The 26,500-nt window shown below is 51.5% G+C and overlaps 2 protein-coding genes and 1 long non-coding RNA gene across 5 annotated transcripts in view; 1 reads left to right on the top strand and 2 right to left on the bottom strand.

The window, feature by feature from the left end:
• Positions 1 to 737, bottom strand: part of TPRN (taperin) — a 13,661-nt gene extending 12,924 nt beyond the window's left edge. Inside the window, exon 1 of the mRNA XM_021414143.1 lies at positions 5 to 737. Within this exon, the coding sequence (XP_021269818.1) occupies positions 5 to 658 (654 nt within the window). The 5' untranslated portion in view covers positions 659 to 737. The remainder of the gene's footprint in view (positions 1 to 4) is intronic.
• Positions 1,718 to 4,967, top strand: LOC110406861. The gene is made up of 2 exons (XR_002443611.1): positions 1,718 to 3,663; positions 4,269 to 4,967. It is a non-coding gene; the product is annotated as an uncharacterized LOC110406861 (long non-coding RNA).
• The window catches only part of NSMF (NMDA receptor synaptonuclear signaling and neuronal migration factor), a 43,015-nt gene continuing 24,891 nt past the window's right edge, over positions 8,377 to 26,500 (bottom strand). For all 3 annotated transcript variants that reach the window (XM_021413879.1, XM_021413880.1, XM_021413881.1), the window contains 10 exons: positions 23,251 to 23,303; positions 21,093 to 21,182; positions 19,301 to 19,422; positions 18,376 to 18,459; positions 17,311 to 17,344; positions 16,365 to 16,435; positions 15,080 to 15,159; positions 13,405 to 13,507; positions 12,937 to 13,012; positions 8,377 to 11,186 (listed from right to left, as the gene is read on the bottom strand). In XM_021413879.1, the coding sequence (XP_021269554.1) occupies positions 11,089 to 11,186; positions 12,937 to 13,012; positions 13,405 to 13,507; positions 15,080 to 15,159; positions 16,365 to 16,435; positions 17,311 to 17,344; positions 18,376 to 18,459; positions 19,301 to 19,422; positions 21,093 to 21,182; positions 23,251 to 23,303 (811 nt within the window). In that variant the 3' untranslated portion in view covers positions 8,377 to 11,088. The remainder of the gene's footprint in view (positions 11,187 to 12,936; positions 13,013 to 13,404; positions 13,508 to 15,079; positions 15,160 to 16,364; positions 16,436 to 17,310; positions 17,345 to 18,375; positions 18,460 to 19,300; positions 19,423 to 21,092; positions 21,183 to 23,250; positions 23,304 to 26,500) is intronic.

The raw sequence follows: 26,500 nt of genomic DNA, 5'->3' as shown, positions 1-26,500 counted from the left end.
CGGCCCCGGGCAGCGCTTCCCCTCCCCGGCGGCGGCGGCCCCGCGGTCGCTGCCCGAACTTCTCCAGGAGACGGCTGACGGTGCCCGGCTCGGCGGCCTCGGGCGGCTCCGGCGGTTCGGCCGCCTCGTAGATGAGGACCTGATCGGCGCGGATCTCGGCGAGGGCCGCTCCCCGGCGGGCCAGCAGCTCCCGCAGCGGGTCGGGGCGGCGCGGCGGGGACGCGGCGGAGGGCTCCCGGCGGCGCCCGGACAGCGCGTCCCCGTCGGCGAAGCAGGCGGCGGCGTCGGGCTGCGACTCGATGATGAGGATGTTGTCGGCGCGGATGGTGCGGATGCCCGGCACGGCGCTGTACAGCTCCAGAAGCTGCTGCAGCGGCCGCGCCGCCTCGGGGCCGTGCCCGGGCAGCCCCTGCCGCAGCCGCCGCCGCTCGCTCTCCAGCCGCATGAATGGGTTCTCGCGGAGCGGGCCCAAGCTCTCGGCCACCACCAGCCGCTCGCCCGCCGCCGCCGCCGGGCCCCGAGCCGCCGCCGCCGCGGGTTCCATCTCTCCGGCGGCCGCCCCGGCCAGCTTGGCCCGCTTCCGCTCCAGGATCTCCCGCTTCCAGGCGGGCTGAGCCCGCGGCCCGGCCCCGAGCGGCGGATGATCCGCGCTGCTCATGGCGCCGGCACCGAGGGCACTGCCGCGCCGCGGCCGCCGCGTTCTGCTCCTCCTTCTCCTCCTCCCGCTGCACCTGAGCCGGGCCCTCCGCAGCACCGCCCCCGGGCCGTCCCCTGCGGGGCGGAGCGGGCAGCCCCGAGGGCGGGAGGGCGCCGCGTCCCCGGGCGCTGCGGAGGCCGTTGTGTGCGGCGAGGCGGGGCGGGCAGCGATGTGCGGGAGCCCTGGCTTTGGGGCCGGCTTCAGAGTCAGGGATATTGCGAGTTGGATGGGGCAGGCACGCAGAGATCTTGGGAGTTAAGCTCCACGCAGCACCACCCAGCCCCAGCGCTACGGCTGAGAGCGGTGTCCCAGCCCAGCACACCATCAAGTCCCATATCCAGTTGATGATCAACGTTAAAAAGAACTGCCCTAAAACGCAGCCCTGTGGAACCCCACTGGTGACTGATTTCAAACAAATTGTCCGGAGAGAGTGTTCACAACCGCGCAGGACTCTGCGTGCAGCAGGGTGGGCAGCGCAGGGGCTGGGAAGGCCTTGCAGCAGCACCCATAGGGGCACCCAGCTGTGGCGTGGCTGTGGCGTGGTGGGGGTGGCAATGGAGGGTCCCGGCTGCCCCAGACTTTGCTTCCAGTGGCAGCTATATGTCCCCAGGCCATGGCTCATCCACTCTGCCGGGAGCCGCAGTGCATAACCCACCAAGCAGAAGCTCAGGGGAGGCCTTGTTGCTCTCTGCAACTCCCTGAAAGGAGGCTGTAGCCAGGTAGGGGTTGACCTCTTCTCCCAGGTAACAGCAATAGGATGAGAGGTGATGGTCTTCAGTTGCACCACGGGAGGTTCAGGTTGGATACTAGGAAAAGTTCCTCCTCAGGAAGAGTGGTGGTGATGCATCAGAGCAGGCTGCCCAGGGAGCGGGGAGATGTGGCACTGAGGGACGTGGTTAATGGGCATGGTGGGGGTGGGCTGGGTTTGGACTTGGTGATCTCAGTGGTCTTTTCCAACCTTCATGATTCTATAATTCAACCTAAGAAAAACAAATAATCCAAATCTGTTACATTTTCCTTTTTATTTTTCCCCTAGACTGGCCCAGATAGCAGCAGCACAGGAAGGAGCAGCCGAGGAGGAAGGAGATGAGAGGCGAGTGTCAGGATCACCTCACTGTCAGCTCAGCCATGGCCTGAGAAAGAGAAGGAGTAAGGGGGCATCAAGGGAAAGGAACACACAGTGGGCACCAGAGCAACATTAAGAGGCATTTCAAGGAAATTCTGGAGGAGGCAGTGAGGTTTCTGCACTGTGGGCAGCAGGCGTGTCTGGGGAAGGCAACGGGGAGCAGGACCAAGGCGAGAGGAGAGTGAGCGCTGCAGGACATCAGCTCCGCACAGACAGGAGCGCAGGAAAACTTTTCTTGTGCTGCTTTCTCTGTTCTGCCATCGCTGCTCCACTGAAAAGCACAGAGAAAAGCATCACCAGCACTTTGTTTCCAGGCAGTGCCTGTTATCAGCTGCCGCCACATTTGACTGGGAAGTCTGTGCGATCAGGAAACAATCAGGAGCTCAGGGCTTTCCATGCCTCAGATAGCACTGTTTGTGCGCTGAAATCCTCGGCCTGCGAGGCACGGAGGAGAATGGCACGCGGTGACGTGAATAACCTTTGGCCGGGACCGCTCAGTCCCAGCCTGCTGGGGCGTTACGGAGCCGCACCCCAGCGCGATGCGAGCGCTTCAGCCCGCCATCTCGCTGCAGATACGGCCCTGCTTACTGGAAGGAGCGTTGCGTCCTGCTGATAAGGCTGCTACCTTTGCACTCCTGAGCCAAAACGGAGCAATTTGCGCTCCTTCAACCACACCTGGAAGCGAGCGGGTGCTGGAATTTTATTGCTGATGTTGCCAGTGCGCTGGAAAGGGTACAACGTCCACGTCTGCTGCTGCCCTGGCTTTGTGCGTGCAAGCCCCAGCTCGATGGAAGGAAGCAGCTCTTTGCAGTTAAGCTTTAATAACGCGAGGCTGGTTTCAAGTTTGCACGCTACCATGGTCTCAGCATGCCGTCCCGCATCGCGGCCCTCACGCTGTCCCACAGCGGGTGCCCGGGGTTGAGCATGAGGACGGGGCAGCGGGCAGTGACGTTTCCCCGCCTCTGGTGACTCATGGCTCAGGCACTTACAGAGCCAACAATGCGCCTTTGTACTCGTGGATCTCAACGGATTTCTCTTTCATGGTCTTGTCTCATTGGGTTTTCAGCCCGTGTAAAGCCCACAAATCCTGAAATAATGAATCCCACGGTTTATCTGCACCTGGCACAAAGGAAACGTCTCCCTTTGTGGGGACTGAACCTGACATCTGGTGGTTTTGCTGTGTGCCCTCCTGCCTTTACAGAAAAAAATCCAGCCATTATTCAGTTCCTCCCCTGCCAGCCGGGATTGTAGGGCCTTCTATCATAGTTCCCATCAACTGCTTTTTTTCTAGGCCAAGTCAGTGAAACAGCGTGAAGGACTGGAAAGTGAAACTTGGCCGAGTACTGAATGCTCTGGAGCTGATCCCCCATCGCTGCATTTACACCCTGGATTCCGCCGGAGCAGCAGCTGAGCGCTCTTACTAAGAGGCTCCTGGGAATCCCATTCAGCTCTCGTATTCTGGCACAAAAACAAACGCTCGATTACAAAACCCAGGTGTGACAGTGGCCAGGGACAGGACCGGGAGCGCGTGATGGCAGAGTGCCACCGCGCAGCACGAGCTCACAGCGTCCCAGCAGCACAGCTGGCGTGGCTGTGCAGCCAGCAGCGGTACACGGTGTGTATGACACGTCAGTGCCAGGCCCACACCCAGCAGCCAGCACTGATAGGATGCACAGGGACAAGCCCAAGTGCAGCCGGGTGCTGAGGGAGCCGGGCCCAGCAGGACTCAGACACGCGTGATTTCTCCTTCCTCGCCCTTTGTTATGGGGCAGTGTGAAAATCCGCCTGCACGGCCCTGGGTTTGTCCCCACGTCACCTGCGCGAGGAGAGCGGGAAGAAGGTGAGAGATGAAAATAACCCTTTGCATCTGGGCTTCTGCAACGCGTTTGACTGTGCACCCCGTGACACTGATTTAAAAACAGCACGGTACGGAGATTAAATGGCTCCAGAATAAGGAATAAAGACCGTGTTTCTGGCTGCCAGGTTACTCAGGGCACCAGTGACAGAGAGCAGCGCCAGGTCTCTGGCCAGAAGCTGTCTGCACAGCTGGAGGTGGGGAGCTAGAAGTGATTTCCATCCTCTGCCACTGCTGAGACTGACACGCACACCTCGTGCCGCTGGTCATGGCAGCACACGGAGAGCAGTGTTTCCAAATGGGGAGGATGCAGAAATGACTGCTGAAAGATCCCAGGGTGAGGAATAGTGCCCTAAAGGATGGCAATGAAGGATGGGAGCTGTCCGTCCCGTGTAGCTCTGTGTGCTTAGAGGGGCTGTTGTTACAGCACTTGGCAAAAGGTGAACACACAGGTGCACACACGTTTTGGCAATGGAGATAAAGGGAGAGCTTGCATCTGGAGGCTCAGACCACAGCTGCTCACTTTAAGTCAAGCAGACTGGGGACAAGGAAAGTGGCTGATGGGAACTTGATGTCTTCTGTCTTCCCAGGTGTGCTGAATGTCATCACTCTGTCCCCACGCAGGATCTGCCTCCCCCCTCGATGTCCCTCATTTAAAGCACTGACAGCTTTTGCTTTTCTCCCCCTGCTGACCCCCAGCACACCCCCACAGCTCTGCTCTTCAGTTTCCCGTGTTTCCCTCTCTGCTGTCTCTGAGAAGTGCCTGGTGCCGGCCCCTCCCTCACTGCTGGCACAGCAAGCGCTTGTGCCAAGTGCCATTTCCTGGGCTTACGAACTCGGCCAGAGAACAACAAAAGAAAAAAAAAAAAAAAAAAGGAGAAAACCTGCTTTCCCAGAAATGTCTCTTTTTATTAAATCACATCTTAAAACCTAGAAACATTCACGTCATTGAAACCTGCTTATCATACACAAAGCAGCAGATAGGCTCAGAGAAACGCTACGGGCGGCAGCGGGCTCCTGCACGGCACAGGGCTGCCCCCAGCACAGAGCCAGCCCGGCCCGGCCGTGCTGAACAGCTTCCTCCCACCTCCCCCAGGAGCAGCCTGCTGGTGTGGGGCCTGCTGAGCTCAGAAGCGCAAGCTCCGTTTTCCACACTCTCCCTTTACACAGCTTTTGCTCCCAGCCAGCACAGCCCTCCGTCCCGGAGGCTCTTTTGGGGCTGACGTCTCCAACTCCTCCAACTCCAACCAGCTGAGCAAAGGAGCTGGAAATGAGAACTGCTGTCTGAACTCTGCAGAAATAGTTGAGATATTAAAAGCACGCTGGCCTCCCAGGCCTGCAAGCATGGTTTTGGCTGTGGCTGTTGCTTGGCATCGCGACCGAAGTCGCCCAGTTCCAGGAATAGTGTTGTTAAAGAACAACAGGAAGCGCACAGTGGAAGATCTGCAGCCCCTTCGTGCTCACTCAGGTCCGATTCCAGCACCTTTCCCTGCCGTGTGGCACAAGAGCTCGCTCGGTTTCTTCAATCCTCCCCAGCTCAACACCCAATTAAAGAACATCTCGTTTGGCGAGCAGTGCCAGGGGAGCGCGGGGGCACAGCGGAGCACCTCACCCTGCTGAGCGCGTCTGAGATGGTCTGAGGGCATTTCAAAAGCCAGGGCAAGGATTCCTGCGCCGTACCTGAATTCCCAGCTCTGCACCAGCAGGACCTTTGAGTGGAGACTACAGCAGTACCACTGAGTTTCACCCCAAAATCCGGTAACTCCCACTGTTGAAGCATTTTGAATACCACCTGTGTGCACGTGTGCTGTCCTGAGCCAGGGGCCAGCACCGAGCGAGCAACCCAACCTCACCCCCACGGCCGCAGCCTTCTCAGCACCGTTCCCCGGGGTAAGAACCAGCCCTGCGTGCAGCTCACCACACCCACACACAACCACGGGAAGGAGACGGCTGTCGGGCTCACAAAAACCGAGGGCACCGGGGCAGGGGAGGTGCAGCGCTGGCCGCTTCTTGCTGTGCGTGCTCGGCGGCTCACGCGATGGGCAGCGCTGTGACAAGGGGCACGCACCTGGCTCTGCGGGCTGGGAACGCGGCCGGGGCCGCGACTGCTGAGCCTGGATGCAGACAGCACAGTGCCCGTGAACTAAGCGCTGCCTGCCTGACCGCCACTGCACTGCAAGACCCTAGATGCTTTTCCTATCTCCTTACCTATTTCAGTTTTGAGGATGCTCTAAAATCAGTACCATGATGTGAAAAATGACGAGGTCGTGTTAGTTCTTCAAGATGTACTCAGTATTTATGGAAAAAATGCAGCTCAGCTTCTCTTCGGGGGGATTCTTTGCTTTAATGTCCGTAATTTTATTACTTCCAGTCTTCTGAGCTTTCCTCGCTGATGGGAATACGTTGGACAGAATTTATCTTCGAATCAAAGCAGCTCCCAGTTCCCGTCGCTGGGAGTTTAGGTAGACGGCCAACCCTGCTATCTCACTGCTCTGCCGGCTGCACAGCACAATTACCCTGCAGTCACAGCAATCACTGCCAGCTTCACCGTCATTAAACCACCCAGCTACTCACTCAACTCCAGTAAGCAATGTTAGCAGCAGGCTGATTTCTCATCAACACCGTAAGTTTCCAGTTGACTTTGGCTTGCGTTTCCATGCCTGAGAAATAAAACACAGTCCCATGAAAGACAAAGAAAGCTGCGGGTGTGCTACGATCGGTGGGACAAAATACAGATCACCAACGACTCTATTTTCACAGATGGCCTGGGAGATGGGATTGCCGCTCGATTTCCCGGGGAGCATATCTGTGTGTCATCCTCCAGCAAGGTCTGTCTGCATCACGGCAGGAAAACCAGCACAGAGTGATTCAGCTCAGCGTGTGGCTGCAGATCTGCTTCCTGCTGCTGGCAGCGTGGCTGCACGGCTCGAGGAACAATGACACAACCCGGCACATCCTCTGCTGCACGGCAACCCATGCCAACTGCCAAAGGCCCTGGAAGGATTCTAATGATAGTAACATATCGCATCCTGAACCAAAGCACCATAGACACCGTATGTGTCACTCCTCAAGTGGGTTTCGATGAGTTGAATGCTTACGCAGACACCAAGGGAGTAGAGTGGGTCTGCTGCGCTCCCCCCTCAGAGCCTGGGCTCAGGATGGCCGCCTGCAGCTCCCCCCATGCTGCTGCCTGCTCAGCATCGGCACCTTGCACTCTTCCACCCGCGTTGTCCGGAGGTGACGGAGCAGTGTTTGCGGTCACCCTGCAGCACAGCGTTGGGAACAGGAACTCGCAGCCGTGGGTCACAGCGCTGTCCCGAGGCAGCGGCAGCTCTTTGCAGAGCGGATGTGTGCCAAGAGCTGGAGACGCAAACACAGCACGGACAACGGTGACGTTGCCTCAAGAGGCGATGTGGCAGCACGGACAGATGTTCTGTCCAGAAGCCGCTGGAGCAGGAAACCTGCGCCCTGATCCAGACGAGCCCAGGCTGAGAACTGAGGGACAAATTCATTTCCAGAGCGCTCCCAGCAAAGCAGCGCGGCTGGGGGCAGGCAGAGCTCCCCATGGGCCTGGGACGTGGCTCAGGCAACTCCTGGGGCGGAGGGGGTGGGAACCCCAGCAGGGCCAGGACGAGCTGGCTGCTTGCCTTCTGCAGTCAGATGTTTTGCTAGAGCTACACGGATTGTTATGTTAGTATTGGTTTAATGCAATAAAAGGGCTGATCTGCTAATTTGTCTGTTTCCCATCCCGGGCCTGGAGGTCAGCTGCAAAGGGAAGTTGGCAGCTGCAGTGTGAGGGGAGAGATGCAAAAAGCTGTTACAGTTTCCTTACTATTTCTCTGTCCCTTAGATAACCAATTTTCCTTCTTTCCCTTCCTTCCCAGCCAACGGAGAAGAGAAAAGCCTCTCTAGGAAACTCTGTACAGGACAGGTGCCACATCCAAAGAGATGGCCCCCGCTTCTGCAGCAGAGTGACCGAGCTGCCAGGGCTGCTCCCAGTGTGAGCCCAGCAGAGCTCTCTACTGGCGTTCCTCAGCCCAGATGAAGTGTTAGAATCCCCTCCTATGCTGCCCCACAGCAAGGAAGGCACAAACTCCAAGACTTTGCTGAGGTGCACCCATGTAGCTATCCCAATTTAATCTGCCTTTCTCTGGGTTAACCAGGACATTCACAGGATGTCGCGGTTTCTCTAAGAGCGAATCCAAGCCCTGGAGCTGCAAGAACAGCAGGCAAGGGGAAGGCTTGTGCCGGGGCAGAGCCCGAAGCACAGGGCAGCAGAAGGGCTGCGGATCCCCTGGGAGAGCAGGTTAACGTGGGCACAGCCGCGCTGCACACTGCTCACCAGGATCCCCTTCTTGGAGGGGAGCTCCAATTCAGACCGCAGTTACCACACGCGAGCAGAGCGGTTTCATGGCCTCGGACAGACACATCCCATCAAAGCTGGAGGAAGCACGGGAGCCCTGTGGAAGGACAGACCGCGCTCAGCTCCGACAGCAGCCGCACGCAGCCCGCCCTGCACAGGCTGGTCCCGCTCAGGAAGCCATGGGCTCTATTTTTAATGCTTACTCTCTTTGTTTTTCACCCTATTCTCTGCTGATTCCTTCTTTCCCCAACAGCCACTTACAAACCGCAAGCAGTTAAAAGGGGAAGAATTCCTTTTTTTTCCCTATCTAAACGGTTAACACTTCAATGACGCTATTTGCACAGAAAACATCACAATTCTATTGTCTCTCCAGTCGCAGCTTTTAGAGTATTTCGTCTCTCGAGTCAAATGAACGCTACAACAGAAATAACACGCTCGTGTCATAAACATCACAAACCATGTTGAATATAGATCTTTGGAACAGAGAGGAACGCATCCGCTGTTTGTCATCACGCTGTGCTACGGCCAACGCAGCCGCAGAACAGTCTGCGCTGCTCGTTCCAACACACAGCTTCCTACAGAGCTCATGCAAGAAATACCTCTCTGCTTTGCAACCCGAGCTCTACAAGTGGTCAATGATAATAGATACACAATAGTTCTACAGACAAATCACTGAAGTGGGTACACAAATGGGCCCTTCCCCAGTTATAGAAGGTTTTCAATAGTTCCACAATGCTACATTCATGCTACCAAGTTCACTGAATTGGGATTTGACTTTAGAAAAGAAAGAGGAAGAACAAGTTGCCTGTCTCCAGTTCGGAGTGTAACCATAAAAGGGTCACAAAGGGAGAGTTCTGTACCAGCATTTTAATCCCACCACGACCATTCTCTACACAACACGTGACTTTGCTTTCTAAACCCGCGGCTCCCGCCCCTCACAAGCACAGCTGGTGGAAGCTGCCACGCTGAGTAACAGAAAACTGGCATCCATGTGGGTTTTGGTTTTACATCTGGCATTTTCTGCCAAAAATCACAGCCTGAGCCCTTCACTGCAGGTCTGGAAACACAACCGGGCCAGGAGCGGCACCCGCACAGCGCCGGGACGGAGCCCAGCAGGCACGGCAGGCAGCTCCAACCTGTCGGCTTCAATGAGTCGCCTCCTGGCTCCCACCTCTCTCTCCACCCGTTCCTCTCTTTATTTACCATATGTACATTCTTCCTTCAGAAGTTTTGCTATGAAACTGCTCTAAATGTACAGGGTTCAGCAGTTCCAGCCTGCGGCCTGCCCCCCGGAGTTACACACACACGTCACAGAGGGAAGGAGTACTCTACAGATCAGAACGACGACTTCTTTTTGTAAGTATTTAAAACAAGGTTTGTACATATATTTGCCATCACTTCACAAGCCAGTAATTTAGGTACCAGGAAATCAGGAAAACAAGCCCTCCCTGTTCATCTCCAGTACACTTCACTCACATCAGAAATAGAGTGTGTCACCTCCCGGACGAGCTGGGGAGCTGCAGGGGCTGCAAGCAGTATTGCCTGGTCCGCTGGAGAGCTGCAGATGGAGGAAAACAAACCAAACCAACCCTCTCCCGAAACAAAAATCAGTCCCTGCTCCAAAGAAACAGGAAGTAAATATATTCCAAAAGATATCCTCAATTACCAAGTACAAATCTGGGCTCTCAAACCACACCTGCTGCAACAAAGCTCTGCGTTTACTTTGTTCTGCACAGGAAGGGATGTGAGCAGCTCCAATCCACAAACAGGTCATTCAGCACTGGAAAAAAGGGATCTATGCACAAACAAGTCGCAACCAAGTGAACATAGGGAAGATTCAAACTCATGCTACAAACCCGTGCTGAACTCTCCAGGAAGCATTTCTTCCAAATGCCTCAGGGACAGTCACCTGGGAGGATTTCTGATGGTCTGAACCCTCGCTGCTCGACACAGCAGCCCAGAAAGAGAACTCATCTCTCAACACATTGCAAAACACTGGCATGAACAATTACCATGGCTATTAATTTCTAATTCATTTTTATATCATAGTGAACCTGGCCGAGGCTTCCCAGCCAGGTACTGTATTTCTAACCTAAAATATTTCAGCAAAACTAAAGTCACATAGTTTTGCAAGCAGCAAAATAGAAAGTAACAAAGTTGTGTCTAATTGGAGGAGAAATATACATTCGTGAGAGCACATACAATTTGTGCAACACAGCTACTCTGAAAGTAATGAACCAAACCAGATTAATCAATGCAGCAGACATGCAGGGTCTGCTAGGTTACGTTAAAATCATGTTTGCTGGTGATTAAATATGTCTACAGAAGATATATTACCATTTTGAATATATTTTCAAGCAGACCAAAAATACCTCATCTATTGGTTACCGGTGTGTTATTTTTAACTAATTAAATATCAGGAGGGATTTTACCCTCCTCGCTATAAAAATTGCACTTATTTTCTATGAAACAAAACCAAAAAAAGTTAGACTTCGATTCTATATTCCAGTATATATTCACATTGAAACTGGATCGTCTTGATGTAAGCTTGCAGGAGTAGGTGTAGCAGTCCTTGCTCTCCAAGATCCCCAGGCACAGAAGGTCCCATGAGTACAAAACCCTCCTTCCTCTGTGCTCTGGTCACTTCTTCATTGTAGTGCATGGGTAATTTATTATTTTTTTTTTTTTTTTAGTAAGAAAACCTGAGCTTTAAAAGTCTTTAAAAGGACCTGGAAACAAATCTGGCCCATTCTGACCCAAAACAGCTCAGTTCTGCAAGGAACTCCATCCTGTCCTCACTTCACACAGCTCCTCGTGAGACACCACGGCTCTGACCCGAGGCGAGCGAGGTGCCAAACCCCTTCCCCTCCAGTCTCTCTTGACCCAGGAGACTTTCTTGCCGATCCACTTCTGAGGGCTCCTTCTTCCCTCCCTTCAGCACTGCTGCCTCCTGTAGGGCTCCCTGTGCCAATAAAAGAGTCTCTCTGCAATAAGCATGACTTCTTGGACACCGGTGATCAACTTTTTCTTGCAAAGTCTTCTCCAGATCATAAAATGTCATCGTAATCCAATAGTTTAGAGTGCTGGCGGGTCTTCCAGAGGCGGTAAAGGCGGAAGTCAAAGTAAGTCTCAATCATTTGCTTACCTAGAGACAAAGCAGAGGAGTTACACTGCAGCACGATGGAGAAATGAGACAGGCCAAAAGCAAAACAAAACAGCACACCCGTACAGATAGGGGCACAGGAGAACCTGCCTGCACGTCTCATTTGGAGAACGCTGACATGCAGCATGGGCCGCGCGAAGGTGCCTGCGAGAAGCAAGCACCTTTGTAGACATCCTCACACCCTGAAAGGCTCCTTATAATCCCCTGGCAAGGCTGGTCCGTGGAGGTGGGAACTGAACACAGCGCGTCTCCAGACTTTGACCTCTGCACTGACTGCAGAGAGTGGGACCCGTGGAGTACCAGACAACGGCCCCAAGAGCCTGCACCACGCAGCACTACACAGAGCTTAGAACGTTACACATCAGGAGTCAACACGCTGTAAAAATTGGGGGGGATACAATGAAATAATTAACATGGAAAATTCAAAACAAAACTTGTGGGTTTGGGGGGAAGATGAATGTTTACATGCTGTCCCTGTCCTGCAGAGCTGCCTCTTCTCACAGCAGTAGGCTCAACAGGACACACAAATGGAAGTTCTGCCCCCTGAGCTGAAGGTGAGGTCTCACGAGGCGGCCGCACACTGAGCACTGCACTCAGGGCCACTGCTGGATGCAGCCAGTGCCACTGGAAAACACAGGGCAAAAACAACCCCAGGCTCAGGAAGAGATTTTCGCTTTTGAGGCCCGATTAAGATTAGTTTCAGATGACTTTGAGAAGGATTAGAGAGGTTACACTCTTAGTGTGTCCCAGACTGATCAACAGGATAAATTCAGACGCAGTCTTCAGCCCAGCCCCCTGGATGATCAGCTGCTCGAGTGCAGGCACACAGAGTTTGCTGCCCTGCCTGCTGGGCTGTGCAGAAACCCAGGAATGCAAGCTGCATCTTGGCACACATGTACAGGCGTGTTCACTCAGGTTCTGTGTGACCCAACGTTGGCAGGACACGCACAGAGAATGCTGCACAGCACTGATGCGCTCAGCTCCTCTACATTCCTACATGGGCAGGGGGAGTTAAGAATAAGCCAGCACTGCTGATGCCAGCTGTGAGCAGCACGGGAAGTATCCAAGTGCTTACAGCCGAGGGCTGTGTGCCTTCACCTTCCACAAGAAGGAAGTACTGAGGGGTCCGGCAAAGATAAATTAACAAGGGCAACTTCAGAATGTCACTTGTGAAACTGCACCCATAAACGCGTGGACAAAAGAAAAGAAAAACTCCATAGTCCCTTGAAATAACTTGAGCTACAGGCAAATTAAAAAAAAAAAAAAAAGAAAGCAAAGTGGGCTGAGATGTAGAATGGCTGCAGTGGGCTCCATCCAAGTCACCTGGCTACCTGCTCGGTGCCCATGGCTTGAGTCCTCTGGAGAAGAAACTCCTGCACACTTGGAGTTCTGCTCCCATGTCTCCCATGGACTTCACATGCCTCAGTAAAATGATCCATCTCCCACATTCAGCCTGGACAGCTGCTTATTATTTAGGCTACTTGTCACTGCCAGTAGCTTGGACAGAAGCTCTGCAGCTTCAGACACAAGAAGCAGGACAGCTAAAACGTGAACATGGAGGAATTGCATGGGGAAAGCTAGGCTCAGCAAATGAGCTACACTAAAGGTGATTACAAGCAGAAAGATCATGGCAAGGCTTAAGGGAGCTCAAAACTGCTTTCTCATGAAGATGCCCATGGAAGGAAGTATGCTGATCTGGAAGACATGGTTCTTTGCACAGAAAAGTAATTACCTTGAGCTGATAGTTCAAGTGGAGACTCAAAGGCAACCCTATAAGGATTCATTAAGTTTTTCAGATTCTGAAATAGCTGAAAGGAAAACATATGGAAAGTTAGGAGCTGTAAACAAAGATGAACTGCAGGACATCCAGAATTGCTCATTCTTCACCCCTACCTCTAGAAAACTATCCACTACATGTCCTTTAAATAAAACATCCTGTTCAGCAGTAAACAAATCAACTGACTGTTCTCTTAGAGGCTTCACCACCTGTCCCTTTCTGCATGCCACTAACCATTCCTCCCCCGCCCTCTGGGGATGGCACAATCCATACGGTGGTTCAGCCACTAACAGCCACTGGTGGGGTAGGATGCAGCATGTTCCACACAGCAGAAGGGGATTTGAGAGCACAGAGTCTGCTGCCTCCCTGGGCTTGGTGCTACTCAGCAGTCATTCCCAGAGTGGCGACCCAGGAAGTTCTTACCTTCTCCCCATTGGGGTTTCCAAGAACATAGCAGCCCATGATGTGAATGATATTTGGTTCAGGATTGATTTTACTCATCAGACGGCTCAACCTCTTCCAGAAGCTGGAAGAAATAAAAAGAGATCATTTAGAAATTTATTTCCTCGGGGGGATGCGTGAGCACACACAGCCCAGGAGAGGCCTGAGGCTCACAACCTGAGCAGCAAGCTGCCTGGGAACAGCTGGTAGGTCTTAAGACAAGGAAGAGCAGGGGCAGAGTAAGGGCCTGAGAAGCAGCCCCAAGCCATGTAGTAGGGAAGGAGGAGCTGCCCACTGAGACAAGGGAGCTCCAAGGTGAAGAAAGGGGAGCAAAATCCACCAGGAGTGATTTTAAACTGGCAGTTTCACTAGACACTCGCTGTCTGTGGCAGTTCCTTCCCACTTCCCCTCTCTCATTTCTATCAACAATTGCCCTTTCTAAAGATGAGTGTTAGCACTGCAGTGGTTCATTTCCAGTGCATGAAATCAACAGCAAACAGCAAGAGAGGTCCTTCTTTCACAAAGCTAAAGAGACTACACCAAGGCAAGCTATTTCCTGCTACCCAGTGCTTGGTGTTGCTCATCAGAGTCGGACCCGCTTTACTTTTCTCACTACTGATTAGCACGCTGTGCCTGAGGGACATGAGATACAGTGACCTTCCTTGCACGAGGATTAGAGCAGATTGATGGGCTCTAAAGCCCAGCAGCTCCTCTGTGAAGGCTGTGATCAGATGTTTGTTTGCAGTATGAGCTCTTCTCAGGACTGCCTCCCAGACATGCACATGTGGGATGGAGACATTCATTTCCAACCATCCAAGATTTCAGCTGCATGTTCACAGTTTTCTGGATGTCCTTGAATTACCAACGTCAGACCAGCTATGCCTCCAATGCAGTCAGAAGGATATGTGTGCACACGTGCCTTCTATTGATGCCATTTGTGCCAGAGCATGAGAGCACCGAACAGATGCTGACTTTAATACTCAGCTCTCATGCCAGCAGTATTTTGTGTAGGAACAGGCTGGTATACAAGCTCTCCCCCACAACGAAGCACTGTTAGACAAGTTACATTTGAGCCAGCACAAGGAAGCAGGCAGCAAAACAGGCAAAGCTTGACTCTCTGCAAGGAAAAGCAAAACTGCCTCAGCAATGTGCTGGACTTTGAGCAGGCTTTGCAGAGACAAATTCCATTTCCCCCCGCATTTAGAAGGGCAGTTATCAGAGACAGCTGTGGGGGAATAGCTTGGATTTCTGCCACTAGTCACCTGCTCAGAAAAGCTACCTCAGCTACTTCCAAGCCCCAGAGGCACAAGGGGCATGTTCTGGTTTCTAGTCAGCAAAGCCTTTGTTAAGAGAGGAAATGCCTTTTTCTCTTTTGATAATCTCTAGTCCAGGGACATACTCAACAGCAGATAAGAGCATAAATCTTCTGGTGACCTGACCCAAAGCTGCATGAGCCCTGGGTTGAGCTGGGTTCTGTCAGCTTTCCAGCTCTCCCTCAAGGAGTTGTAAGCTGCTCTTAAATTCCCTTTCTGCCTTGTCTGCCCCAGGCTAAACCATCCCAGCAACCTCTGCCTCTTCTTCTAGACCATGTGCTACAAACATAAAGCAAACAGAGCAGAAAAATGCTACGTGAGTCTAGAACATAACAGTCACTTACAGGATCATATCTTCCTCCTTCTCCACTTTGGCGAAAGTGGCAACTTTGTTCTTTAACAAGTATAAGTGACCTGGACCTCCCTGCAAGAGAGAGACAGACAGATGCAAACCAGCTACAGAAACAGACCCTGGACATATTCCTTGTTCAGTGCAGCCATACCCAGCAGTGCCACCAGGGAGCAGAGCAGACACGCCAGGCTGGCACAGCGGCTACAGCCTTCCCAGGAGGCACCATAGGCACCAACTCAGAACGTTTCCACCTACAGAGAGTATGTCGGGGGTTGGATTATCCATTTGTTAATGTTATTGTGCCCACCTTGCTCTGGAAAGACATAGTAATAGAAGAAGAAAACCCTTCACTGTGGGTGGCTGGAGAACAATAAGGAAGATAAGAAAGCCCCTTTCATTTGGGTGTGGTAGGGGAGTTGCTGTGGTAGGCAGACAAGAAGCTGAGCAAAGCAGGAGAAGCAGGCAAGATGTCACTGTAGAAGAACTGGCATCTGGCAGTAGCAAGCATAAAAAGACTGAATACAACATCAGGAAAATTGAGAGTTGCAGTCTCCAGGTCAGTGGGCTGCAAATGCTACTGATCTGCAGCACAAGGCACATATCATAATATCATAGAATCATAGAATCCTTAGGGTAGGAAGGGACTTTTAAAGGTCATCTAGTCCAGCTCCCCTGTACAAGGAAGTTCAAGTTAGGTTAACTTCCTCACTTCTCCTTTCAAGGTTCCCTGCACAGCTGCTGGGGCAGCCCGGAGCTGACAGCACTCAGGAACAAGAGACTGGGGAAGGAAATCCCCACCGAGCCCCAGATACAGCAGGGCCCGGACCTGTCCCTGTCCCTCAGCCCGAGCCTTCACCCCCCTCCCTGCGCTGTGACTCCAGGCTGTGCCATCTGCTGGTCGGATCCGGGACATCCTCCACTTCCCAGCGTCACACTGAAGCTGTACGAAAGCTTCTAACTATCCTATCAGACATCCTTCCTCCTTTCTCCAAAAACCTCCTTCTGGGGTCTTCGCTAATGCAGGTTTGCCTGGGTTTCTTTGAAAGCAGCTGAGAAGCAACCCAGCTCTGGAGCCAGCTACACTAAGTCAAATGTTATCTGCTGCTGTCACAGCAACTAGTGACAGCTCGCTGTCTGGGCAAAGGAGAAGTGAAAGCTGTATGCATCTACTCTTAACAGAGCCTGACGTTGGACTATTGGTTCCTCCATGTAATTTTCCCTGTAGAAAAAGAGGAATTTGTAACGAACCACTCCCACTCTTAACAACTTTCACATACCTGGCAAAATATCAGCATCTTCCAGATTCTGCAGCCTTTCCGATATATGTTAAGCTTCTTCTCTATTTCCTCTGGAAAACAAAACCAAAAAAAACACATTGGGAAAGATGAGCCACGGAGGAAGTGAAAAATGAATCTTGCAGAATCAGTTTTTCTTCTCACTAGAGTTCAGCCTTGAAGGCCAAGCTGTAAGAGGTGCTCAGCACATGCATTCTCAATACTGTCAAAGCAAATCCTTACCTTTAATGCAGTGGAAAAATGAAAAACCACAGCACATCACAGGGCAGGCAAGGTACAGAGCAGCGCCAGCTACTGCTCTGCAGTGACCACAGCACTGCACCAGACCCAGCTGTCCTGAGCTCCTGTTAATATTTCTGCTCACCTAAAAGGGTACCTCACAGCGGCATCTTTGCTGCCCTGTGCTTCAAGCTTCTCCTTCATAATCTGTGACCTTAGCACAGAAAATTGCCTACAGAAGTGAAGTTTTACTACAGCAGCAAATCCAATAGCAGCCAACTGAGTGTCAGGTGTCACTGGGGTGATAAAAACACCCCAGTGTTTTGTACACTTTGTACACGGTAGCTGAGGCACAGGGCGAAGTGACTTAACATACTGGAAATTGTTTTAAGTTGAAGGAGGGAAGATTTAGGTTGGATATCAGGGGGAAGTTCTTTACCAAGAGAGCGGTGAGGTGCTGGAACAGGCTGCCCAGACAGGCTGGGGATGCCCCGTCCCTGGAGGTGTTCAAGGCCAGGTTGGATGGGGCCCTGGGCAGCCTGGTCTAGAATTAGATCTGGAGGTTGGCAGCCCTGCCTGTGGCAGAGGGGTTGGAGCTTGATGATCCTTGAGGTCCCTTCCAACCTAAGCCATTCTATGATTCTATGATACTGATCTGATACGTTTGCAGCAGGCAGGAGTTGAGAAAAAGAAATAACACTCAGCATACCTAGGATGTCATCAAAGGTGGCGTGTTCATGGTCCTGGAAAGCAAAAAGAGGCAGATGTATCAAGGCTCGCTGCCACTACACCAGCTTCCACAACACTACTCAAAGTCTTCAGTATCACACAGTCATATTCCCAGACAAACATGCCCTTAAGCACAATTTAACCCACTTGTTGCTTCTGGTCGCATCACAGGAATAATCACCCTAAAACACACCTCAGCAAAGAAGCTGAAGACCAAGCGGTCCACAAAGGGCCAACTTCATCTAAAGATTTGGAGATGAAACCGTCAGATGCAGTCAATGTCCTCAATGAGTATTTGCCTCTTGGCCCACACTGTGTATCCAGTTGATAGTATTACACGTGTCCAAGCTGGCTAACAAATGGCCAACACTCCCAACCCATCTGCCTCTGGCATAGCAGGGTCACCAGTACAGCTGTACAGCTCTCAGTAGAAGAGAGACAGCAAAGCTAAACCCCTGGCAGCACTGTCTGCTGCACAGAGACTGAATTTTCTGGGCTGTCAATCCAACCCTATCCTTTCAAATTAAATGAATATGAAGTGATTAGGAAAAAGAGACCCATGACTCCCCAGTGGTGCTTTAGACATTACTCAGGCAAGACTCCTAGTGAAAATCAAGGTTAAATTCATGGCTGACAGGGAAGCACCACTGCACAGAGGGCAGTGATTCACTGCAGAGCTCTGAGGTCCTAAGGATGAGCAGAAACAGAAGTTCTGAGCCTGGCAACATGAAGTTCTGTTCAGGTCTGCCTTGCCTTTCTTTGCTTACTGTCCCCCACTGGCTGGCTGTGCCCACACAGTCTGACATCCCACACATGCAGCTTTCACTCCACCCTGCTCTTCCACTTAGACCCGAGCCCCCCGCAAAAGCTGTGTCTAATCCCACACCTGGGTCCAGCACCCACCCAGCCCTTTCCTTTCAGCTTTTCCAAGTGACAATCATGCTTCAGAGTCACTGCAACAGGAAACATGGACAGGGACAAAGAAAATAAATTTGTGTGGAGCCAGCTTCCACCCTCCTGGACAGAGCAGAAATGATATACTTACATAGAGAATGGGGATGATGGAGGGGTCGTCCCTGCGGATAATTGTCGGGACATACTCAGCTTTGGGCACCTTGGAAGAAATGAGCTGTAAAGAGAAAAAGAAGTACAACAGGATGAGGAGAGGCCAACAGAGAGTTCAGAAGCACAAAGATTGTGTTAACAGTGCCTTGTTCAGCTGCCCCTCCTAGGTGTTACCCAAACCAGAAGATAATCCAGACTATCTGCATTGCTGTGGAAGGTCCTCCAAGCCTTTGGTCCACTTCAGAGCATCCTCAGGCCTGCTGAGTACCCTCAAGCACCACGATCTCCCCAGTCCTCAGCAACTGAGCGCACAGCTCTGTCCAATAGTAAGGACTGAGTCTGAGATGACAGCTTATGAAGGGGAGACAGGTGGGCACAGAGGATGCAGCTGCTTGCAGACCACTAAGAGTGGTTGTATTCCAGTAAGGATCATTGCTGTACAGCCTTCCCTGTGTGAGGGTTTATGCTTCTGGCTGGAGAGGACTGTTCAAATCCATGTGGTCAGTGGGCCAGAGGTGGGATGGCTGCATGGACCAGCCAGGGCTGAGCACAGCAGAGGCCAAGGGATAAGATGACATCAGGCACAGGTACACACACAGCCATAGGATGTCAGGCAGATGCAGGCTCCCTGGCAGCTCTGGATGAAGTTTTCAGCCAGCTCATTAAGAGCCTAACTGGGTAGGCCTGTCATTAGCACAAGCCAAACTGTGATGGAGATGCAGTTGACTTGGCCGTGCTGTGATTTCAGGCACCTCTGTTCATCACTGTGAGAGCAGAGCAGGCACTGACACTGATGTCCAGGGGTGGGCAGTCCTCTTGTTCACCGTGAAGATCCTAAGCTTAGCAGCTGTCAGAAGACAGACATGGCCTGAGCAGATAAAGGGAGCGCGCTTGGAAACACTCACCATTATTTTTGGTGGAATAAAGTCTTCTCCGTCACATGCCATGGCTTCAAGCTCCTTTTCTGCTTCCCAGTTCAAGTCAAAGTCACCATCCAAAGTGCCACAGGAATCCTGAAGGTCATGGCCTGTCAGAACACAGCGTGTGTCACAAGAGCAGAACAGCTTGCCTTCTCCACTCAGTCCTGTCTGGCAGCTACCTCGCAAGAAGCACCACAAGCCATGAGATTTGTGCCCTCCTTCCTTCCAACAGAGTGACTGACACCACACGTCGGGGCTGGCGTCTCTAAACAGACAAACTCTCTTGACAAACGACGAGTGCACACACAGAGCCTGATACCACATATCACAAAACATTTCATCACTCTCACAGTCACCAAGTTTAAGCTTTCAGATGCTAATTCACAACAGTCACCCTGTCATTTCAAAAATGGAGAAGGAGATGAAATGCAGACAGACTTTCTACACTTCAACATTGCCAAGCTGATGAGCAAAAGTCCAAAGACTCCAAAGCTGGTCTCCTTGTAATAATTACTGGTCTGACTACATTTTCTGGGTGGTTATGCAGAAACTCTGCCTTTCTGATCCTGGCAGAGGATCCCAGAGCGCGAGGACAGCCGTAGCAAACACAGTAGTATTTCCACAGTATACTTGAATTTGCTCTCCAAATTCACCTTACCTGTTGGCCTCCAATGCCTCCTGGGGAAAAAAACATCTGGAAGGAATATAATTGACCGTTAAATGTTAAAAATAGAGACGGTTCCCTTAAGCCAGGGAGTGAGGAAAGAGAACAGAGGTGCCTCTACTTGCGCCTTTCGGGATGGCCAAGTGTTGTTGGACAGTGCTGGAGCACCAAACACATTTGTCTGAACCATGTCTTTTCCATTCGCCTCTGAGTTAGCCAAGGGAGTGGGGAAGAATCAGACTGCAGAGGAACCATCGGGTCATGTTTTGAACCTGGCCTTTCGTACATCTCCCCCTGCAACCTGGCATGGAGTCATCTCCAACCAGGAGGGCTGGACCTCATGCTTACCTGAACGGTCAGCTGATTTCAGTAGTGAAGTTTATGTAATGAATACAACCCATACCAGCATGGGCAAACTCATAACTGTTAAGTCCCTTGCCTGCAGGATTTCAAATGCAAATTGGGTGGAACAGCCATTCTCTTTACAAAAAAGACAGTGGGAAGATGCTGGCATTTCCTTCTGTAAATTACCACAACAGCACCTGGGTCCCCACAAGTGGAACACTGTAGCATTACTGAGGATTTCCAGAGGAATTCCTGGCAGCCCAAAGATCAGATTGCCCCAAGCTATCATCTGTGCAGCCAGCACAGATAGGAAATCAAAGTTACATTTCCCAGAGCACTGCAGCTGTGCTCCAAGTTATTCTAGGCTACAGAAGAGCTCAGAAGGGGCTCTTGCACAGGAAACTGGGAAGGTTTGCCCCTCTGTGGAGAATGCAGCCTTGGACTGGTGTGCTTCCAAGTAGGGCACTGCTCTCAAGCAAACAAGGGATGGTGGGAACAAAGAGCCATAAGAGAGTTGTACCACTGGATACCCTCTGGCTGCTGCACAAAAACACGAGGTTAGATGTGCTTGTGCTCTACCTGTAAATATAGGTACACACAGATGAACAGGTGCATATACCCAAAGTATTATTTGCTCAGATCTCAAGAAACTGAAAGGATAACAAATGGGACAAAAGGGAACAGAGAAGTTACTCCAGTGGGACTCCAGTCAACACCTCAGCTGGAGGGTTTGGCCACAGGAGGAAGCTCAAAGGACTCAGAACTCACTTTCTCGAGAGTCATGGAAGGAATCAGCTTTGATGGGAGTCGGGTCACTCCAGGACCTGCTGAAGCTCCTCTCACGCCGTTCGGCAAATGCTAGGATAAAACCAAAGCACGACATTAACAGACTCCAAAGCCACCTCGGTTGCTGCCAGCAAAACAAAACATCCAGCAGATTTCCACCAAAGCTACACATCACGATCTCCCCTGTGCTTGTTCTTCCACTTGCCAAACGTGAGTCCTCTCCACACAGCAAACAAGGGTCTGTCTTCTAGACAGCAGCAGCAGAAGTGCCCACTTCGTGAGCTGAGTCATTGCGGGACACATAACACAGACAAAGGAGGACACTTGATGGCCACTCCTTAAATGTGCACTGCTCAAACCTCTATTTCATCAGGGCAATTCCAATATCCCAGTGTAAATGCTCTGACTCAAAAGCCTTCACAAGAAGGTGCACACACAACAGCTAGTGACACTTGTAACTAGAAAAAGGCAGCTGTCCAGTCATCTCTCCCTCCTCATGTTTTAGGACATTCTCTTCTTGTTCTGTTCTATCAGAGCTGGCCCAAATAGAAGGGGCCTTTAGAAAGCTCATGCTTTCTAAATTTTCCAGCAGAAGAAGAAATTCTTCAGCATTTGCTCACCTGCTGTGGTATGAGCATTTTTCTCCCCTTTTTATACATATCTACATATTATTTTTTTCTTTCTCCAAGGGCCATTTGTACCGGCATTTCCTAAACAGAATCCGAGGAGCTTGGCCCAGCTGACTGCCCTGCAGGCAGATTTCTGAGAATCACCAACCATAATGTCTAACTTGGCAATTTCCTGGGAGAGCCATTACATCTAGATTAACAGCCACTTAGGGCCGCTAATGCCTATTTCTGGTAGCAGACAGATCAAGCTTGCTGTGGTATTTATCTAGTAACAGCATCTCACATCAGCAACACAGGAAATCAGGGCAGATCTGCATTACGAGAGCTGAGAAGGAACCTGTCCTCTGCTGCAGTGTGTCCACGTGAGAGGGTCCACAGAAACAAATCACATGGGAAGCTCTTCAGGTGATCTCCATCCTCAGCTTTCGTTTAAAACAACACACGTCACTACTGTGTGCATGAAGAAAGCTTTGAAAACATGACCCGAGAGTTACCAAGGCAGAGATGCATGCCTGAACTTACAGACAGCTCTAGGTGAAGGTGAGCCCTCTTCACTTCAGGCTGTGCTAACTCAGATGCCAATAAAGACACTTTAAAAGGCAATGATGTTTGCTGTCTACTTCCCACAGCATATCAGAATGGAGAGGAAATTCAGCACAAATTCAACTCAGCAGCACTTCTGCTGTGGGCAGTCTGTACATGTCACCTGGCCAGGCCGTGGGAAGAACAAGACGTTTCCTCTTCTGGAACAATTCTCAGCTCTTGGGGGCTGGCTACACCACTCTCAGCCCATTCCACAGCTATGAGAGAGCTGTCCCAGCCAAGTTATAGAGAAGCATTGACTTCCTCAGGGAAAGGGAACTGCTATTTCCCAGGCCTAAGAGGTGATTTCTTCCCAAGTAAGGCATAATGCTCCCTTTATTTTCCCCTTGCTCCAGTCTCCTTCCCGCTCTTCTTTCTCTCCACAGCCTTCCTCTCAGCTTCCCACTGGGCACCTCTCCCCAGGCCCTGCTGTGGGGAAGATATGGTGGTGGGATAGGGGAGGAGAAAAGAGAAAGCCACTGGTCCACATGGCACACAAAGTACCAACTGCCTCCAGGGAGCCACAACAAGTCCACACCTTCAGTGAGAAGCCAGGCAGCTTGCTCTGCTCGACTTTCAGCTCTGGTTCTCCTTGCTTCTACACCAGTGACCACCAAATACCATGCAGACGTGGGACAAGGATGCTGCAGCTCTTCCACACCTGATACGGAGGATGCAAATCTCCCACAGCCAATGCAGAGGGTCTTTGGAAACAGCTTAAAGGCTGCTTGCAGGTATCTGTGTGTCCTGAAGACTTGCAACAACCTGGCCTTCTCTTCATAAGGTAAAATGGCATCAGCAGGTCAAATCCTTCCTCCAGCCCAATGCTAGCTCCTTTCTACCAGCATCTGTGCACAACTTGGGCTCCCTGTGTCCCACCAGCACAAACCCCAGCTCCTCACAGCCACATCTTACAGGTTCTCACTTACTTTGTGCTTTAACCCTTCGGCTCCCCACCATGCGGAGGTGCTTCCGAAAATTCCTGTAAGAAAGGTCAAACAAAACCTCTGAGAAAGGCGATATGAAGCTGGGCCCAGGAGGACTGAAAAAGCTGGGAAGGAAAAAAAGGGTTACAGATAGTGCATTTCCTCCTAGGCATTCCAACACTGGAGAGCAGGTATCCATCTATTCAGAACTGGGGAGGGTTATGTCTGTCAGGCACACGGTCGGTGTTTCTGAACCCTCTGGACCAGCGTTACAGAGCAAATGAGGCTCTATCTGGCAGTTCCATTCTCATGGGCTGCTGTGGGCTTCGTGCCCACTCTCCTGGGTGTAAGGCACCTGTGCAGCTGCAGCCCATACTAGCAACATTCCTCCTTCTGGTTAGCAGCAGGAGCTGTGCCCCTCTCTCTTTTCTTCCACACATGCTCCAGCAGGAAAGTGAGGTGCCCTGGGCTTTGCCCTGCTAGGCAGCACACACACAGAGCTCATGGCTGTGCTCATTCCCAAACACATTCAGAGCAGTTGCTAAAATCCCATCAGCATTGTTAGCAACCATGCAGCCCATACTGCTCTCCAGGGCAAAATGCTGGGAAATATTTTTTCAGCTTCTTCCTTCTTGGAAGCACTGCTCAGCAAGGCTGACTGTCCTCGCGAGCCAGCTCTCTATGGCTGCCTGTCTAACTATGTGCTTTCCTGCCCAGCACCACAGGCAGAGTTCAGTTAGCTCTGCAGAGTTCTCGGCTCCAGAGGAAGGTCCACCAGAGGGTAAGCCTCGGGGCACAGCTGTGCCCCACAGTCTGCATAAAGCAGACCATCCTGGCCACTCCTGAGAGCATGAGGCAAAGGGACTCTTCGTCCAGCCCCTCTAGAGCAAGGGACTTGTTTCTTTTGGTTTCTCATCACTCACCTAGACAGTAACTGAACAGGACAGGAACCAAACAGGACAGCAGAAAAGACACAGGGGATAAGCAGCAGGTGGACTAGCAAGGAAAGGCTCATTCCTCCGTCAACTCTGCTTAGGTGAGGTGACTTCAGCCTGCAGTGCAGCCTCCGTGGCCCCAGGGGATGTTGGTGACCCACATACCTGCAGCCTGCGTGGAGCAGGGGTTCCTAGATTCCCTCTGACCCTCCAGTGTACACCACAGACATCACACAACAGAGACTACTGTCAGTGAAAGAGGTGAAATGACAAGTCGTCTGGAGCACACACAAGTTAGTGGAATGAGTAAGGACACGGTACGACCATGCAGACACTTCAAGAAACTGGCTGGACTGGAAGACACGTCCAGCACTGACATCAAGGCATTCAGAGCAAGGCAGACACATCTACTTTGGTTCAGAAAGATCAACACAAACACAGATCTCGTGAGAGGAAGAGCCCACTCCATGGTCTGCAATGTTCCTTCTTTGACTTCAGATCCCATGCAGCCATCCGATTCCAAATTCAGCAACTCAAGAAGGAAGACCTGAACTGCTCTGTATGTAAAGCCTTCAGCAGTGCACAATAACTGATCACTGTGCTGTTTTACAGTACATTAGATTCAAACCAAATACAACGTTCTAAGGGAACCAGGGATGTTCTTTAAACCAACAGGTCTTAAACGTTGTAAATCACCAGAATGAAGTCTTCATGGGCCACTGTGAAACTACACTTACATCAGACACTGAGCACCGAAGTTAATTGCCAAGGCCACCTTTTACAACCTTCAGGGCTTTGGGCATTTTGAAATCCATTTTCTGGTTAAATGTCAGTTCTCCCCTCCAGAGAGGAGCTTCTTCAGACCCTGGAGGTGGGGATCAGCCTGCCATAAAGCAGTGCTGCTCCCAGCTGCCCAGACAGCTTGTCCTCTCCCATTAGTGAAGGCTGAAGACAGCTCTCTGGATATGTCCTCTAAAAACCACTGTGAGCGGCCGCAAGGAAAATTCAGGGCTAACTACTGCACTAAACATTTGGAGAATGGGACAAAGGATCTTTTTCTCCCCTCAACTCTTCTAGACAAAGCATTTTGGAAAAGAGATCCAAGTCTGGGATCCACGGGCTTTTTGCAGCTCTACTGGTCCTCAGGCCCCTCTGTGCTCACATGTTATCGTGAAAGGACAGGCACAGCATTGCCATTCAGAAACACCTGGGGAGCAGCATTCTGCTCCGTGAGCAGCCATAAACCTGTCCAGTCCTCCTGCCTGGTTCCTACAATTGCACCTTAAAAGCCCAGTGTTATGAGATCACTAGTAAGACCTCTTCATCAAAACCCAGAATGCACCCCTGAAGTTACAGTGATAAAATCTCCTTACTACTCTCTATCCTGCAGCACCCCCTGCAGTGCTGCATCTCTTCTCTGAAGAGCAGCATCTTCATTATCTCAGAGGTGAGCGACAGCAGTGGGAACACTGAAGTACATCAGTGCTCTGCAGAACTTCTGACCAACTCTCTCCTCCCCAGCCGCTGCTTGCAGCAGTCACTGGCTCAGCAAACCACTGGGCATTGCCCTCTCTTGAGGCAACATCTCCGTGCTGGTAGGCAGCACTGCCACACAAACGGAGCTCGCTGCACACCAGGCACAGCACCGTGCATTGCAGGGTTCTGCGATAGCCACTGACCTTCCAAACCACCCAAGGCCATGCAGGGATGCGCAACAAGCATTTGAAACTGGGGTGGTGCTGGGATCCTCCTCGCTCCTCGGCTCCCCCCTGCCATGAGAGCAATGCAGACGGCTCTGCTGTACCATGCCTCCTGGGGGCCCGCAGGAGCTGTCTGTCACACGAGGATGGCTGAGGTGCACAGCTCCTACTCTTGCACTCACAAGCTGTGTGAACAAATCATTATCTGACGGAGGCTCGTCTCTGCCTAACAAATTCTGAGAAAGTCTGTTTCCTTTTAAAGATACACCGTCTATTTATTTACCACATCTTCAGTTTTGATTTGTGTTTGTCCTCGTAATTGATGGGGAAAAAAAAAACCATCTACTGAAAAAAAAATATCTTCCTGGCAATTTCCCCATTGTGAAAAGCTGATGTTTTTCTCCTACTTTGTTTTGAACAGCACTGAAGTAATCAAGGCAGTTTTTAGCCAATGACACAAATGCTGTGTTATCCTTCCTCGCAGGCTGCCAAAATACACAAGTCTTGGCCACATTACAAATAAAAGAGTCGTTCTGATTACCACAACGACCAAGTGATGTGCCCTGTGAACCAGCAGAGGGAAACCAGGGCTCTTTGGTAACAACAGGACAAGGAACC

This window comes from Numida meleagris, chromosome 16 (genome assembly GCF_002078875.1).
Source record: "Numida meleagris isolate 19003 breed g44 Domestic line chromosome 16, NumMel1.0, whole genome shotgun sequence".
NCBI lineage: Eukaryota > Metazoa > Chordata > Aves > Galliformes > Numididae > Numida > Numida meleagris.
The sequence above is the reverse complement of the archived record's forward strand: the minus strand, read 5'-3'. Positions and strand labels throughout refer to the sequence as shown.